This window comes from Rousettus aegyptiacus, unplaced genomic scaffold (genome assembly GCF_014176215.1).
Source record: "Rousettus aegyptiacus isolate mRouAeg1 unplaced genomic scaffold, mRouAeg1.p scaffold_m13_p_1, whole genome shotgun sequence".
Classification (NCBI taxonomy): Eukaryota; Metazoa; Chordata; class Mammalia; order Chiroptera; family Pteropodidae; genus Rousettus; species Rousettus aegyptiacus.
This window is the reverse complement of record NW_023416284.1, coordinates 66,184,078-66,202,535: the sequence shown is the minus strand read 5'-3', so window position 1 is coordinate 66,202,535 and position 18,458 is coordinate 66,184,078. Positions and strand designations below refer to the sequence as shown.

Below are 18,458 nucleotides of genomic sequence, written 5' to 3'. Positions count from 1 at the left end.
GACTTATCACTTTACATTCTAATTGCCTGACTATCTCCTTCACCAGATCATAATCCTTCTTCGGCAGGAATTACATTTTATTCATCTTTTTATTCCTACTATCCAGAATAGTATGTATGGAATACAGTGTGTATTCAAAAAATTTTTAATTAAATATGACTGAGTCAATGTATTTCAACAATTACTGCAAGCATGCGCAAAGAGATAACTAAAACATAGTTTCTACTTTCAAGAAATGCAGGATCAGATAACAGAACTAGAAATATACGTAAGTATTATAAAAATGTAGTAAGTACCATAAAAATATTATAACAGAGACAAAAAGAATTGACCCTATTCACCTGCTTACAGTAAAAACATGTAATAAGAAAGATTTAATCTGGATCACAAAACAGCTTTAAAAGTTAGGAAGGTACATAATAAAATTGAAATAAAAAATTGCTATGCTCAGCATTTTGGAAAAAAAACAAAGACTCCTATATAAATTATTTATTAATCAACTACAATGCATAGACATACACATAAAGCAACCACCCTATTTACATAAAGCAACCACCCTATTTATATAAAGCAACCACACTATCATGTGATTGTGTCATAAATATATAATAACATCACATATTAAATGACTAAAATTAGACTTCAATGAGATTATGCAGGAAAAATTAAAGGTCATTCTTACCAACGGAAATATCAGAGAGACAGGGTAATAAGGCTCATGGGCGAATCAATCATTTATATTCTTACAAAATATTCTTGAGACTCATATAGCCATTCTAAAGGTATTCCTGGTAGCTTAACATTCAAATTTCACATTAAAATGGCTATCTCCAAATCTCTTTTTAGACATTACTTTGTCACAGTAAGTACATGTATGTTTGATGTTAAACTGTACAAAAATTTTCCAAGTTTATGATTTAAAGAAAATGTAAAGGCTAATTAGAATGATTTTTAAATCTCTAGTACATTATTATTTTATAACCAGATTTTATTAGGTACATCTTATAAAAATATATTCTTGAGCTATATAAAAATTCTTATAAAGTATCCAGCTATTCACAGTACAGCATTATAGTGATTTAAAAGACAGAATAAAAGTAAACTCACCTGAATTCCTATTGCACTCGTTAACTTGAAGATATACAAAACTATGTCTAAAAATGGCTGTAAAATAAATATTCGAAGATACAATATTAAAAAGAACTATGTTACCTAGATTGAAAACTAATATATGTTAAATACAAAATGCTATTCAACATTTAACACATAATTGTCAACATGTAGAGTTCCCATTATGTATAATGTACTGTAATAACATGTAGATCAATAAATGCATTAGACAGTTTTATTCTCAAGAAACTTAAAATGGACACAGCTTGACCAATGTCGACTGACCATCAAGTGGGAAAAACATTTATTGCTTTCCATCAACTAAGATAGCTCTACTGTGATAATTAATCATTAGCAACTAAGTAATTTCCCAAGACAATGCAAAGACACTGAACAAAATGACCTGAGTTGTAACCTCAAATCTGCTAACAGCTTTTCTAGCTTCTATATATCCTCACCTGTAAAAATGAGAGGCTCTTCTTGCTCTTAACATTGTTTGATTCAATTATTTTATCACATCTATATGAATCTAATTTTCTGATGTAAAATGTAAACTTCTACAACTAAAATAATACATTAATGCACTGCTCCTCACACAGAGAAGGCTCAACTGACATACCAAAAGTTGTACTTCTTTTGAAGTGTTTTTTGAGAAACCCAAATTGTGTTCATTCACTTAAGTCTATAGCTACCTCTTTCTAACTAATGTCTGCATTATTACTAGGAAAGGTGGCATGGATTATTAATTGGCCTGTACTAAGATGAATCTTTTCTTTTTTGCCTTATAAGTTATCGAGAATTTAGACATACTTGTAAAATTCAAGTACATTTAAAAGTTATTGATAAAAATAATGATTCATAATTTAAGTCAGAGTTCAATTAATTTAAAAAACAAATATATTATAGTGCATAACACAATTAAGTTGATACTTTACCCTACTGCAGATAAGATAAAACCTGAACCACAAATTTGCTCAAGTGCCAAGATGTAAAGACTACATGTCTCCAGAATTACATGAAAACTTTTATAAATACCCTGCCACACACACATATACAGAACAAATTTTAAAATGTGGTAATGAGAGCAGAAAAGAAAGCTGAATTGCTGAACAATTTGTAGTTGTCAGAGTTCCTAGAGTCTAGAATCAGTTAGCAAAGGCTTCTGGAAAGCTGAATAAAGAATAAAGTTTGGTATGAAGTGAAAAGGCATCTTAGTAGTGGGCCTATCACAAAGGGGGAAGTTCTTGTGGATACATATACTTTTCTAAGAATTGCCCATCCCCCCTCCATCCACATGCCTGAAGCAAGAGCATTCTTATTTTTACAATGAGAACCAGCCTCTTGTATATGGGTTTTTTTGGGAGGGGTGAGAGTGGAGGGCGGTGAGTTTTTATTGTTGTTTTTGACTCAAGAACAGATATGTGGATCAATTGTGGCCAGAGACAGAGATATTATAAATGGTCCTAAGACAAACTCCCACCCCAGACCAAGGGCAGTCATGTGGATTAAAGTTAGAAATAAGCATCTGAGATGAAGAGGGGAAAGAATGCTAGGTAGATAATCTTATAGGTGCCCACTACATGTCCTTTCTAATGTAAGAGGTAATGGCAAAAAAAAGATGGCTTAATGAGAAGACTAGCCAAAGCTCTAAGGGTGGTGAAACAAGCTGAGTAAGATAAATAAGAACTGAGGAAATTAGCAGGAAGAAAACCGGTTAAGGCCTGTTATATTGGAGTCAAGAGCTTTGGCAATATTCTGGGAAGGGGGGGAAATAGTATTTAAAAAACTGAAATAAATTAATATCTTATGAATATTTTTTCACTATTACTTAAATGATCTATTAAAATTAGAGGTACTGAAACAGAGAAAGTGGCAGGAAAAAGTCCCAGCCTGGTGTTACAGATGTGGGATTGGAAACACAGACTGACCATCAATTGCTAACAAGGGCCAAAAGTACATGGGTCACGAGATAAAACTTTGTCGGTTGTTTAAATAAAATCAGCCTGCAAAATTCTTATGAAATCTTTATAAGACACTAAATTCTCAGTTCTTGGCCAAAGTACCTTATAAAAACAAGATAAAAAATTAAATAACTGTAGTTAAAACTATTATAACTCTCTTATAAAAGTATTAAATATTTATATACTGCTATTATATAAATCAATTCTATGTGAATTTGCTTAGATTAGAAATTCAGCAAATTAACAAATAATAAAAAAAAAAAGAGAGAGAAACTTACCTTACTAAGATTTGAATACATATCAACTACACTGTTACAAAATTTTTCTACATCTTGTGTAAGCAGCTGGTCTGGGTTAGCTATTCTGTTGTCCAGATTTCCCATTTTATAATACGTGAAAGCTCTAAAATAGCAATAAGAAAACGACTTTGAAACAAATGCTTTTTTAAAAATTCACATAATACTACATAGTTCAAATATTGAATAGAAACAGAAAAGTTTGGAGGTGGAAGAGATCCCAAAGATTCTCCTAATTCATTTTAAAACAGAAGATGCAAGTCCAGAAAAGGATGACTTGCCAGTTAATGGAAGAGCCAGGATTTGATGCCAAATACCTGAGTCTTTCCGTGTTTCTAGGGACAATTTTCTTGAAAAACCAGGAAAAAAGAAAAACTTCTACATCGCAATATCATAAGTATAACTGTTCAGTTTAAGTATTTTTAATATAAAATAGGTTATCACTTACTGGAGATACTCCTCATAGAGGTATTTAGTTAGCCTTACTCGGAAGCACAGTTTGAGCTCATTTAACCCAAACTTCAAGAAGTTATTAATCAGAGAGATCTAAAACAAACAAACATATTATTGGTTTTGTTTCATTTCTACTTACTAAACGATAATTTATTTCTCTATCACTGACTATGTCCTCAAATCCTATGATTTTTTAAACTGATAGTCCAAATTTATATAATTCAGTTCTGTTTTACTTAAAATTTACAAAGATACAAAGAGAATATGCTAAACCAAATGCAATTGGCTATATTATCCTGATTTGTTAAACTTTACTTGGAATTTTGGAATATGTTAATATCATTAAATATGAGAAGCATCTTGTTACCTTTTTGGGTAAATAAAAATAAAAGCCAAATCCATCACCTTTCTATCTAAGGTAAAGGACTTGCTTTTAGGAGTACTGACATTTGTGTTTATATCTTTAGTTTCCTACTACCAGTGCTACGATCCTAGACAATGAATTCTTAACATACTGCATTTGTATTTATTTAAAAAAGTAGTATGTCTTAGATCAACTAATTTTCCAGATTATTTCTACAGTCGTATTTATTACTCTTTTCCTTTATATTAAAACTAATTCTTCTAATTCTTCCATAGGTCCAAAGTCACATTTATATAAAATTGTTCTCAAGAAAACACTGTCTTCTGCTAAATCTCAATTCTTGACTGCTATCTAAGCTACTTATCTCAATTTTGTTACGGTCTAAAATTATGCATGTCCATCTTCAAGCTTTATTAAATGTGACATATAATCTAATTAATTGGCCTTTGTAATCAAGCTCCTCATTTTTACTCCTACATTTAAAGTACTAAAATTCTTAGAGTGCCAATAAATTAGAAGAATCAAGCTAAGAAAATTACTTATTTAAACCACTTACGTTTATTGTAATAAATTCAGATAATACATTCCAATTTCACTTAAGTTACATTAGTAGGTCAAGTTACTATAATATTATGGCCTAAAGTAATAAATCTAAATCAGGGTGAATTTGCTGCCATACCCCATCCTCCCAAACTCAGCCCTCATTGAACATTTGGCAATGTCTGGGGACACTTTTGGTTGTCACATTGAGGAAAGGATACTACTGCCATTTAGTGAGATGCTACTAAATGTTAGAGAAACCTTGGCCTAAAGGTTAAAAAAATTCATCCACATACGTATAATTAAACCAAAGATAATTCCTTTTCATTTTTCTATTGAGTGTAAAGATTTACATTGAAATATTCTGCTATAAGGTACAAAACTTAATTCAAAATAGGAACTTTGTATCATAACTCTTTAAATAACTTAATAGAAACATCCTTAAAGATTTTAGTAAAATACAATTTTTTTCCTGTGTAAAGATTTTTAAAGAATTCTACTTACGAGAGGCATGGCAGCAATGAAGTTGAGTAAGTATCTATTGAAATCTTTTCTGCTACGACCAATGATACCACTGCAAACCACCATATGCAATGTATTAGTTGCAAAAGAAGCAATATTTAACAGTAAGAAAATTTCTGTAAAGCTCCAAAATTACTCTTGGAAATTTTTATTGAATCAAAAAATTCGATAAGAAAAAAAGATGCTAAAAAAACATTTTCTTATAAAAACATGTTTCCAGTCTTTGAAATTTTACCATTTTAAACAGCTTGCTTGAAATCACTCTATAAATAGCAAAATTAACTTAAAATAACGACTAATTCTTTCTTTAGTAAAAACAGTAATTTTAAAAAGGCTTAGGTTGCCATAAAAGGGATTCAGATAGCAAAGCACTTAACTCTATAAATCCAGGAATGGGTTACTATGAATAAAACAAAATATAGTATTCCTTTTTTATTTTTTTTTAATATTTTAACATTCTTATTCTCATGTTTTGAGAACTAATCTCTAGAGGGAGAGATTAATGAGAGATTAGCAAATTCTTATTAAAAAAATCGAGAGCAAATATCTTAAGTTTTGTGGGCCATAAGTCTCTGTTGCAACTATTCAATTCTGCTATTGCAGAGCTAAAAGAACCAAGTATGAGGACGTGCTTCCATAGTGTAGCAGTTAGCACTTCTGCTTTACACACAGAAGGTTCTGGGTTTGCACCATGGTCCATGGTCTATGGTCTATGGCTATGCCACCCTGAACAAGCCCAATGTCTGATCTCAGAAGTTAAGCAGGATCAGGCCTGGTTAAGTACTTGGATGGGAGACCACCTACAAAGACCAGCCCCTGTAGGCATAAATAATAATAATAAAAATAAATAAATAAAAATAAAATAGCGAAGTATGTGATTGGCTGTGTCCTAATAAAATCTTACCAAAACAGATGGTATAGGGATTTGACCTGCGGGTCTTCTTTGCTGACCCTGAGGCTAAATAACTCAGGGATTATGTCAGTGGGGTTCCTCAGTGCCTCAAGGCCTGTTAACACACTTCAACTAAACCAGCTTCTCTCCTTAAACTGTTTTTAATCTACTTTACATATTTGTTTTAAAATATCCATTAGGAACTCTGAAAATAAAACTTCCATTACTTTTTTTGAAAGTTTGAAAACCATTATACTATGTAAGAATTTTCAAGTACTATATGTCTATGACCTAGCAAAAATATATAATTTACTTGATCACATAATTTTTTCAAATAACAAACATTTATTAATTCTCCCAAGTGTAAATAAAAGACATTTTGAAAAACACTGCAGTAAATGATTTAAACCTAACTCTACACTCAACAAAAAACTGACATGATATAGAGAAATCATCTGCTTTCCAGGAGGGAGTAGAAAAATGATGCCAAGTAATGTAAGCTGGTCTTTTAAAGCAAACAAACAAACAAACAAACAAACAAAAATACAAAAGTTCTATGGTCATATAAATTTGGGGAAAACCAGTTTTAACAAAGCTAACAAATGTCTTTACCAAAGACCTTCTCAAAGCTCTTCTGTATAGTATGGGCACTGTGACTCACTGAGAGGGCTCTGTAGCATATAGCATTTCCTCTGTCATAACTAGGATTCCATAGAACATAGTTTGGGAAATGTAACTTTAGACTGATAGAAAAATTAATAATAGTCCAATTTTATATAACTGATAAAAAGTATTTTTTTAATTTGAACTAGAAAAAAAGTTAAAATACAACATAAAATATTGTTTATAGCAGCAAGAATATTAAAGACAAAAAACAAGACAGTACAAAAAGTTTAGAGGTTAAAATTAAAATCATTTGAACCAAACTTTACATAAAACCAAAGTGCCTTAGTGCTGCCCAAGCTGTGAAACACACAAGATTATAAAACTCTGGTAAAACACATGCCATCAGTCAAGGTTTACCATTGGAATAGCAGCTATAAATTTAAAAAATGGTTTCTTAAATAAAAACATATTTCTGCTTATTATTCCACTGCAAAAAAAAAAATAATAAAGAATTTTACAGTAGACCAGTCATTATAACTTCCAATATATATCAAAATCTTTATAAAAGACAGTTTCATAATTTTAAAATGCTGCTTATAGCCAAATGGGTGAAAAATATATCTTGACAATTACATACATATATCAATAGCATATAGGTAGCAGCAACAAGGTAGAAAGATTCTCCTCCATATCACAAAATTACCAGTTTCCACTTTAAAGAATGGGTCTATCTTATTAAAATTTGCCCATACTCCAAAGTCATTACCACTGCTAACAAATAAGCTTAAAAGATGTAAAGGATATTAAAATGAAGTACACTAAGGACCATTCAAGTCTCTTTTAGACCCTTTTTTAGCAGAAACACATGAATCTAAATCTACTTTGGAAGAGGCAAAAAAGAAATGACAGATAAATCAAATTACAATGTAGCTTTAGTAGCAAGTCAGAGGAATCTTTAAATTTTTCAAATAAAATTCTTCCATATTATGAATTCACAATATTTTAAAACTTATAATTTGATCAAATATTAAATATTTCATATATAGCAGCTCAAAAATATTTATTAAGGGCAAAGTTAACAATTAACTTTAAAAGACCATTTCACAATTGATGAATTTGGGTTAAGAGTATAATAAGGAAGTTCCTTGTGCTATTCTTACAACTTTTGTATAACTTTAAATTGTATCAAAATAAGATTTTAGAAACTCCTAAATTTTTTGTTTTTCATTTTTTCTATATCTCATAACTAAAATTTAAAACTGACTACCCAACGAGTTGTTTACTATAGTAGAATTACAAGTTGGCTCATGCCACATAAAAACTCTCCTCTTGTCCATCACCTCCAATAGAATTAATGCACTGCCTACTCTTAGCAATGCATTTTCTCCAGGGCATTAAGTCTTGGAGAAAATGTTTATTAGCACCTATTCAATGAAAGTTGTAAATCCCTAGTTTAGAAGAGTAAATATATTCTTTTGTATTACAAAAACCAGAAATCACAAAATTCGAAAAGGAAAAAAAACTTTTAAAAATAAACTAATCTTCTATACTATGCTACAATTGTAGTTTTTTGTATGTAATGTGACTGAGTCTACACAGATATTTAATATAATGTTGCTCTCAGTTGATACAACCTGTATAATTTTGCCACAGGTAATTAAAAATGCTATAGTTGTGAAGTCTGTATTTTTATTAACAGATATGGCATTTAAATAACAAAGTCATCAAGGAAAAAGTATAAAACTCTATTATCCTGTAAAAAAGCATAAAGGTCTTCTCTAGATAAATTATACAAAGGACTCAAATTACTTGCACACATAGCATAAAAACAAAAGCAATAAAATCGATCCTCCAAAAGCTGATATGTTAGCAACAATGTACATTTCAATTATGTTTATGCTGAACTTAGAATTTGTTAGGGGAGTCCTTACGGGGGGCACACAGACACAAAATTTAGCAGACTACCCGCATAAACACCCTACAAACACCTACATATCTGGGAGACCAGACCACCAACAAGCCCTCAAGTTGGCTGTTAAAAAAATGTTTAGGCTTTCATTTTTAAATATGAATACACAGCTAAGAGTGACATATTGCTTGAGGAATGACAAAGATCAGAACAATACACAAAGGCCCATGAAGGAAACAAACAGTGCAAGAAGCTCCCCCCCCCACCAAAAAAAAATTGCAGACTTGAAAGAATGACTGTTACGAAAATGATGAACCATATAAAAAAGTAACTCTTAGAAATAAAATTGTAACAAAAATTCATTGGATGATAAAATTTAAAAAAGATTCCAGAACACGGAATATCAGAAATGAAAATAGTATAGAAACAAGATAATCAGATGATCATCCAGGGGAGTCCAACACTCAACAAATAAGGGTTCCAGAAAAAAATACAGGAAAAAATAGAGAATTTTTTAAAACATAAGAAATTTTCTCAAAATAATGAGTTTCTAGATTAAAAAGAGCCCACCTAGTGCCCAGCACAATGAGAAAAAAAATTTCACACCAATATTCAGTAAAATTCCCAAACACCAGCAATACCAAATCAATAAGAAACAATCGTAAAAGCTTGGGGGGAAACAGATCTGCTGCTGAGAAAGGGCAACTAGCAAGGGAATGGGCCTCAACACCATGTGGAAAAGATAAAGGCATGGAGTTTTTAGCCTTGACTCCACATTAGAATCACCCTGGGATCTGTGAAAAAGTAATGATTAATTGAATCAGAATATCTAGGGGATGAGCCTAGGCATCAGTCAAAATTCCCCAAATGATTCTAATGATCCTGCAGCCCAGGCTAAAAACCAGTGAGTGCTATAGAAAACAATGGGGTGATGCTTTCCAAATTCTGGCAAAAAGTGATTTTCAACTTGGAATGTATAAATATAGCTATATTATCAGTAAGGTAAGAGAAGACTTTATCGGATCTACAAGGTCTCAAAAATTATTTCCCTTGTATCCTTTTCTCAGAAAAAGACTGCATCTGCCAAAATGAGAAAGTAAACCGAGGAAGAAGAAAACAAAAGACCCAGAAAACAGGTTAATGCAGGAGAGAAACGAAGGAAATTCCCAAGATTATGATAAAAGTAAATTAAAACATGACTGCTATTTATTTAGTGGGCCTAAAGTGCAATCAGTCCTCATTAGAAGAAGACAGGAAACTAAGAGGCACAGGGTGGGGAGGTGTTAGAGAAAAACTGATAGATCATGTGGTGTGTATGACCATATTACAATACCGAGAAGATTTTACAGTGCCGTCAATAAGCTTGAGTTAAACTAGTAAGAAGTAGACAAAAACTGGGAGCACACAAAACGTTGCAATTTATAAATGCCAGGAAAGACTAAATAATAGTCAATCATATAAACAAATTCTGATTTACCAAAATATTGCAATATACCAACACTAAGAGGATGAGCGTGGGCATGGGTATGAGTGTCAAAGAGCTAATTCTCATCTTCCAAAGCAGGAAATACATACTTTCTAAAACTGAAAAATCTAGGAACAGTAGCACAAGTATGTTACATTGAAAGGTAGAAATAAAATAAGAAATAAAACAGTAAAAAGAACAGAAAATGACTGGCTCCAGGAATGACAGTTGTGAGAGAAATGGTGCATATGACTGATATGCTTCTGATTAAGTCCTGCAAGACTATCTAACATTAAGCTATATTAGCATATTACTTTTAAGCTATTTATATACTTTGATTAAAATTAAAAAGCCCAGTACTGTCCCAGGTTTCATAGAGACGTATGTTGGATATGGGAAGCCTACACAGTTCACACAAAATCAGAGGTGAATGGTTGGGGTTTTAATCCTATGCAGATAACCTTTATTCTCCTGGACAGATGAGTCAAAAAAACAGTTGTATAAAGTTTTCTTCCTCTTCCCAGAAATTCTCTAAGAAGCAAATGAAGAATATGAGAGAAAGAAAGAAACCTTTATGTCAAAATAAATTTATTAACAGATACTTGTTAACATCTCAACTGTTATTTTTGTTTTTAAATTCAAAATTATCAATCGCAGTAATTAATAATACACAGAAAAACTATTACGAAAACATTTATAAAGTACCAACTTCAGAAACTGAAGGAAATGTCTAAGATTTTTTTTTCCTTTTAATAAACATTCTCAATGTGATTCCCTGAAATGCTTTGTTATTTTCCTCCAAATTATCTCATTAATTTCAGACATCCAACTGGGTGACTTTTTCAAATGCCTCCTACAGCATTTATTATCCTGCATTTTAATTTTCTGCTTCCTTGTCTCTAATCCTCTATAAACTGTGAGTCCTGCAGGGCTTGATACAGGGTCTCTCCTGTTCCCCAGAACATCCCTATCTGACAGCACAGTGCCTTGCACATGGGAGGCACTCAATAAATATGTTAAGTGAACAAAGATATAATTTGACCTAAGTATATCTAACTTAGAATCTATTTCTTGTTTATTAAGATATTGCTTGAACATGAGATAAATTAGTATTTCATACATATGGGAGGAAAGTGAATAGAAAAGTACCTTTCAATGAGTGTCCCATTTTGAATCATCCAAACATCACAATATGTTCGAGATATCAGCATAACAGCAATAAGTACCAAGTAACCTGTCTAAAATAAACCAGGTATGATAAATAAAATAAATGCATTTTAGAAAGTTAAAAGAATCATTACCTTGCTAAAGAATTTTGGTTTCTAAATTCAAAGCTTTATTCTAGCTTTAATACAGCTGGCTGACATTTTACCTATAAGCAATTTTAAAATATAATTTTGAAAGAATTTAAAAATATAAATGGAAAAGGCCTTACAGATCATTTAATATAACTTTCTCATCTAGAATTCAAAAGTGAATCCTAGGCAGGTCAAATGACTTGCCTTCATACAGTCAGTCAATGATAAACACTAGCAGTATAACTTAGATTACCTGAATAGCCATACATTGTGATTGTCTTATATTTTTAATAAGTGATTCTAATAAAGAAAAATGACAAAAACTGTCAATATACAATTAAATAACAAATACTGAAGCCTAAAATTGTGCCTCAGTAGAATAAATTTGACTTAGTGTGTTAGAAAATCTCCAACAGTACTCCTGCCCTCACAGGGCTTTCAATTTAGTTATTAAGGCAAGAGTTACACATAAAACATAAGAAAACAGGCCAGTGCATCACTTTAAGAGCTAAGTAACAGGATGGGAAGGTGTAGTTAGAAATATATTAACTAGACCAAGTAAAACAAAGGAGAGAATGAGGATTATGGGTAAAAAAAAAATGACAATGAAAAATAAATACATTAAAACCATATGAATTATGATACAGCATATCTGACAGGGTTTAGACATATAAAACTACTGCACGCTCCTAGGTAGAACAAAATGTTTAAAAGTGTTGCTTAGAAAACACTGCTTAAGTAATGCGTAAAAACTGAGGGGCTGAGTGACTGGCTAGGAACCAATTATCTCTTTGTGTGAGATGAGAGTCTATCTACCTTCCAACCTCCAATACACACATTCAAAGCTGACCTTAAACTTTATAAATTGTTACAATATGACTGTAACATAGAAGCTAAAGTCAGGGAAGACCTTGTGTGGCAGGGAGGACATTTGTTGAATAACTTGCTTAGTTTCAAAGTTATAGAGCTGAGGGGCAACTCCACCTAACACTTGTATAAGTTTTGCAAAACAAATATTGTTTTTTAAAAAGGTGAAGGTACTGAAAATATACCTTTTTATAAGTGAAAGAAACGGCAGGGAGTCATAAATAAATGAATAAATGAAGCCATAAGAAAGAAGAGTGTCAAAGAAAGCCTGTGTAATTGAGCTGTGACAGCTGCTACCCCAATGTTTGCAGCGCCATCTCAAAGTCAGGTATTTAACTAACAACAGATGAACCTACTAATTTTAATAAATGCTATCTATAGATGTCACTTTAACTGTAGTGCTGACTTTTAATTCAGACCTTAAATATAGTTTCAACCCTAAAGTAATCATTTGAAGTATAAAGGTAACATTAGACAAAGTTAATTTATTTTTTCCTTCACCTTATGTTATTGGCCTAATTTTTCCTTAAAATAAGGATCAAGTTTACTTGTCTTGCTTTAGAAAAATATGGCAAACTTTAATTACTGACAGTCCTGAAAGATGCCTTTATACAAAAGATGTCCTTAGAATCACCACTGCTGCCATTATTAATGGGTTTGCAGACTATAACAAAAGCTAAAGATCTGCACTGATTTAGGAATACCCTCACTTATGATATGTATGCATTTCCATGTATTCATATGCAGTATTCTCATTTCTGTATTTTATAAACCAATTAATCTATCTCTACCTCCAATCTTCTGTGATTTCCACAGGAGTTCATTTCACTTTCTTGAACCAGGGTTAAAGTATTTCTACGTCCCTCAAAGATGGTTCATACAATGATTCTGTGGCATGGCTACACCTAGACAAAACTGGGAGGTTTGCCAAGTCAGGTCCTTCTACCTCCTTAGTAATTCCCAGAGATCTAGCTAATGTCTCACATTCATTTTACAGTCAGCAAATCCCTGGTAAACACTTAAATGAGCATTATACTGTTAAGTGATAAGGTGAGTAATATACGAATCTTCCTAGAGAAGCCTCTATCTTAAATAAGTATTCTCAAAAGTTAGGTACGCTATAGAATGAGAAAACAATTAATTATGGCTGAACAGTCATGAGAAACATTCACAAAAAAGATAATTAACATTAAGCTATTTTAAACATATTTGTTTTTTTGTGAGGTGTCACAAACATATCATGAGAGCATGAGAGAACATGCCTGACAGCAAAGAATGTTCCAAGCAAATGATATTGATAGGAAGGGCAAAGTCAGGTTGTGATTTACCTTATAAGAAAAAAGAAGTCAAATGTTCTTATTAGAATTTAAGAAAGAAGATTAATTAGAAAAGGAAGAGTGAAAAGACGAATTAAGAGATTATAATAATCCAGCGTAGGTATAGTAAGAATAGTAGAAATGGAGAGGGAGAGACTAATTTAAGAGAAACTCAAGATAATTGGAAGAAAAAACATTTAAAACCTAAGGGAAGGAACAGCTTTAAAAAGTTGCAACGTGATCTCATTTTTATTAAAATCTGTGCTCACACACAGAAGACTAAATACCAAAATAATGACAAACATTCTCTGAGTGGGAAGCTAATAGGAAACAAGAAGAAAAAAATATCTGCATTTTCCAATTTTTACAGAACAAATATTATCTCTAATTAAGAATAAACAAATGTTACTGAATTACCTTTTAGAGTTTCTTAAGGGTGGAATCACCACCACGTGATGCTGACTTAAGGGGGAAGGAGAGCAAGTCCAGCGTAGTGGAGGAATGTTCATTCTCCTTGGGAATTACAGTGCTTTAAAAACATCTTATCCTTTTCTTGCTATTAAAATATTATATGGGTAATGCTTTTAAAATATGAACAAGGGAAACATTATGCTTTAAGAACATAAATCTGGCAGAAAAGATTAAAAAGGGGAGATTCTTTGAAATGAGACTAACTAAAGAACACAATAATAAACAGGTAAGAATATTTAGAAGGGAAAATTGTCAGATTCCAGTGACTGAAAGATGAGATATGGGGAGAAGAGTCAAAGGTTATATTTTCAGTTGTATTAAAGGAGAATATTGACATGATTAAAGATGGAAAACACAGCATTATTTTATTTTATTATTAAAAATACTTATCAAATAGATAATATTGATAAAAGGGCAAAGGAAGGGATAATAAAATTTTATTCCTACAACCAGCTCACTTCCTGAAAATACTTGAAGAATTTATATATCATTTTGGTATCTTACAAACACATTTAGTCAAATATGATGAAGCAACCCTCAAGCCTATTCCGTATTAATGTGACTTGTTAATGTCTTAATAAAATTTGTCTTTCTAAATTTAATCTCATCTTCATTATACTATAATAAAGCCATAAAATATAATACAATTTCATAAAACAAAAGAAAACTATGTAAAAACTGGCACTGAACAGCAAGAGTACTCACATAATAAGCAATAACTTAAAGATAAAAATTTAGTAGTCTTCATTACCTATATAGAAAACACTTGACCTGTAGTATAACAAAAGCTTTATATTTTTATTGTTCTGATTTCATGTAACCTTTATAGTTGAACACTTAACATAATTTCATAAGGCTTACCTCTTTACAAAATATTCTAGGGACCATGATTTTCAGAATCCGTGCGAACTTTGAAAAAAACACCTTGTCCACCATAGCTTGCTCCTTTTTTCCCTCTTTCTACATTTAAAAAAAAAAAAAAAAAAAAGCTTATAATATAGCTGTAACAAATCTACAATAAATAAGATTAAAGAACCATGTATCATCTAAGTCAATAAAAACAATTATCAAGATGATACCACATTTAGAGAACACAGACTTGTACTACTCTTTAAATTCAAACACGTTTTCAAAAAAATAAGATACCACCAAAAATGGAGTAAATTGTTTATTGGGGTTTTTTGTTTGTTTGTTTGTTTTTTGTTGTGTTTTTTTTTTTTTTTTTTTGTAATCTTGAACACAAATTTCCTCGAATCAATTATAGGAAACTTCTGAGTTCCTAAATTTATCTTTTAGTATTTCCAATATGCAATCTGCCAAACCACTCTCTCTTCCTCATAAATTCAAAGACAGACATGGTTTCTTCACTCACAGTTCATCTTCTAGCAGGGGAAAGATAGATAAAAATAAACTAATAATTTGTTACAGTAGATTAGGCATGGTCATGAAAGAAAGAAGAATGATTCAGACAGAATAATAAGAAAGGTCTTTTTGGGTAGGTGACATTTAAGCTGCTGAGGCATAAAATGAAGCTATGTGATAATCTTGAAAGGATGAAGATAGTGACGCACAGAGAATGCCAACCAGAAAAACCAGCAGCAGGAATAAAGTTGGAGCAAGATGACAGCATTGCCAATGCAAAAGGGAACAAAAATGAGAGAGGCTGAAGAGGTAGGCAAGGGCCTATAGAGGACAGAGCCTTAAAGGCATAGTAAGGATTTAGAGTTTATTGTCAGTGTAGAGACAACACTGAAGATATTTAAGAGTAGTAATTAACTTTACCACCCTCAGACATTTCTTCATTTTGACTGGTTTCCAAGGATAAGAAAAAAGTGATATGAATTGGGTAGAGTGGAGGTTATTTACTTAATTACCCTTGGTCTGTCTGAAAGAACAGGCAGGAGGAACTTCTTGGAATAAGCAAGACACTCCAGAAGGAACCCATCCCCTACCTAAACCCTTCTCCCAACTCCCATAATCACAGCTCAATTATTTGTTAACTACTATGCTCTTGATAAACATATACCCACGGTATAGTAAATTCTATTAGATAGACAACTTTAGTATAAATATACCTTAAATAAATTAGCAACTAACTTGCTGCCCTAAAGGAAATAGTTTTTGTACTGAATTAGACTAATAATAAGCTATATGTCAGACACAGCACTAACATATAATCCTAACAGGCACATAGTACAGAATTACAGACCAAGAAGGGAAGTCTTGAGTCTGTAGAGTTAGATCAGGAAGATAGAATAGGATTAAGAATCAGCCTACTCTGTAACTGATAAGAGTTCGGATCTTTCAAATCTTATGAAGACTACACACCTCAACCTACTGAGTTACAGGCCCTGTCTACTTCATTTACACATAAATGCACTTACTCAATAGTAACTTGGTCCAAGCCCTGTTGTAAATGATGGGGAGACACTAATAAACAAAACAGAAAAAAAAGGCCTACTCACAGTCTATTGACTTAGCAAGCCTATTCTCAAGCCAAACCTTAAACTTCAACCTAAATCTCCCATTTTACTTCCCCAAACCAAGAAAATATATTAATAAAGAGAAGGTAATATACAACAACTACCTTTAACAAAAAAATTAAACATTTTTCCTCCTGTCACTGCACCTCTATTTCACCTCATCCTACCTGTAGTCAATATCCAGTTCTATATTCCTAGTTTGAACCTTAGATACAATAATTCCAAGGTGAATTATGACTTAAAAAGAGGACTACCTATTTCTACCTGGGTTCTAGAAATGATCTAGGCTACCAATGAAAAAGTTAAAAAAAAAAAAAAAAGTTATAAAATCGTAACATTAAAGCATTTTAAAATATTAGCAGCTACCTGGTATATAATTACTTTTTATTTTCTGCTCACATTGTCACTGTTCCTATTTCTTAAGCTGTCTGAAAGCCTGACTTGATTTTCATTGCATTTCAATCCAGGGAACTATATAACCTCCCAAAGACATTAGAGGATTCGTGCAAAGAAATAAATACTATTAGCTTCACCTAAGAACTTATTTTAAATTCATGACTGACTTTCCCTGCCTCTTTTCAGTAATTTTCTAAAAATGCAGAAAATACTTTCGTGATATAAATTTAACATGTAAATTATACAAAAAGCAAACAAACCATTAAAGACCATTTAACAAGTTAAAGTAATAATAAAACCAGAAAAAAAATGTACCTAATATTCAGGAGGCAACAAAGTCAAAGGGCATTGGGAAATTCCTACTGATGTGTCAATCACTTAGGTGAGATGAACTAGAATTGACTGAAAAAAATGTTTAAAATAGCAAATAAAATAAAAGGTCATATGGTGCTGACAAGAATGTAAGCATTTCTGTATATTCCTGAGGAAAACTATAAACTGGTACAACTATTATATAGCATCTATCAAAATGTATACTGACTATAAAATGTAAAATAGCTCACCAAACTTACTTTTAAGAACTTATTCTCTAGGTATTTCTGCACATATGCTTAAACACATAAATTTAAAAAAAAAAAAAAAAACAACGTGCACACTGTATGTGTGTGTGTGTGTGTGTGTGTATATATATATATATGGCACCTTTAATTCCTAGGTGGTTTCCCATCCAAGTACTAACTAGGTCCAACCTTGCTTAGCTTCCGAGATCAGATGAGATCGGGCACATTCAGGGTGGTATGGCTGTAGCACACTGTTTATAAAACCATAAAATCAAAAACCTATATGTATCAATAGTATTACATAAATTATGGTGAATTTATGCAATAAAAATTCTACACAATTGTAAAAAAGGAAGCAGCTCACATTCATACAACAGAATACTATGCAGTTAAATTAACGATCTACAGTTACCAACATAGACCTAAAAAACATGCTGAAAAAAAGTAGAATAATACACACAATGATTCAATTTATAAAAACTGTCAATATGCAAAATAATTCCCACTACATTGTTTATGGAGATAAACATACATATACCTCAAAAGTATAAAAGTATGTATGGGAATGCTACATATCAAACCCAACAGAGTGTTCACCTTTATGTATTTTGAATTTTACACCACTTATATTACATCGAATATTAAATGAATATTTTAAAATCAAGTCCATAGCCTCTTTATATTATTTACTAACTCTATTAAATCTTTTTCTCCTTAAATCTTATGTCTTATGAAAACTGTCTCATCCCATCCCAACCCACCAAAGATTATAAAGAATTTCAATAAAAAAAAAAAATTCTTTTTAATTGCTTTCTTTCCTAATACAGTCAATGAAAAAATTAGAAAATTCTGATTAGCAAAAATAAGAAGCCTATACCTACCAGTTAGATATATCAACTGTTAATATTTGGCACATATAGTACCAGATTTCATTTTAGCACATATGTAT

At 31.6% G+C, this 18,458-nt stretch overlaps 1 protein-coding gene and 1 pseudogene across 3 annotated transcripts in view; both read right to left on the bottom strand.

The window, feature by feature from the left end:
* ABCD3 (ATP binding cassette subfamily D member 3) overlaps positions 1-18,458 on the bottom strand; it is a 64,712-nt gene that overhangs the window by 23,638 nt on the left and 22,616 nt on the right. For 2 of the 3 annotated variants that reach the window (XM_016158447.2, XM_016158449.2), the window contains 6 exons: positions 14,932-15,030; positions 11,268-11,356; positions 5,229-5,298; positions 3,816-3,913; positions 3,350-3,473; positions 1,108-1,164 (listed from right to left, as the gene is read on the bottom strand). In XM_016158447.2, the coding sequence (XP_016013933.2) occupies positions 1,108-1,164; positions 3,350-3,473; positions 3,816-3,913; positions 5,229-5,298; positions 11,268-11,356; positions 14,932-15,030 (537 nt within the window). The remainder of the gene's footprint in view (positions 1-1,107; positions 1,165-3,349; positions 3,474-3,815; positions 3,914-5,228; positions 5,299-11,267; positions 11,357-14,931; positions 15,031-18,458) is intronic. The other variant, XM_016158448.2, reaches the window with a different exon arrangement.
* On the bottom strand, positions 17,640-17,758 carry LOC118605003 (annotated as a pseudogene).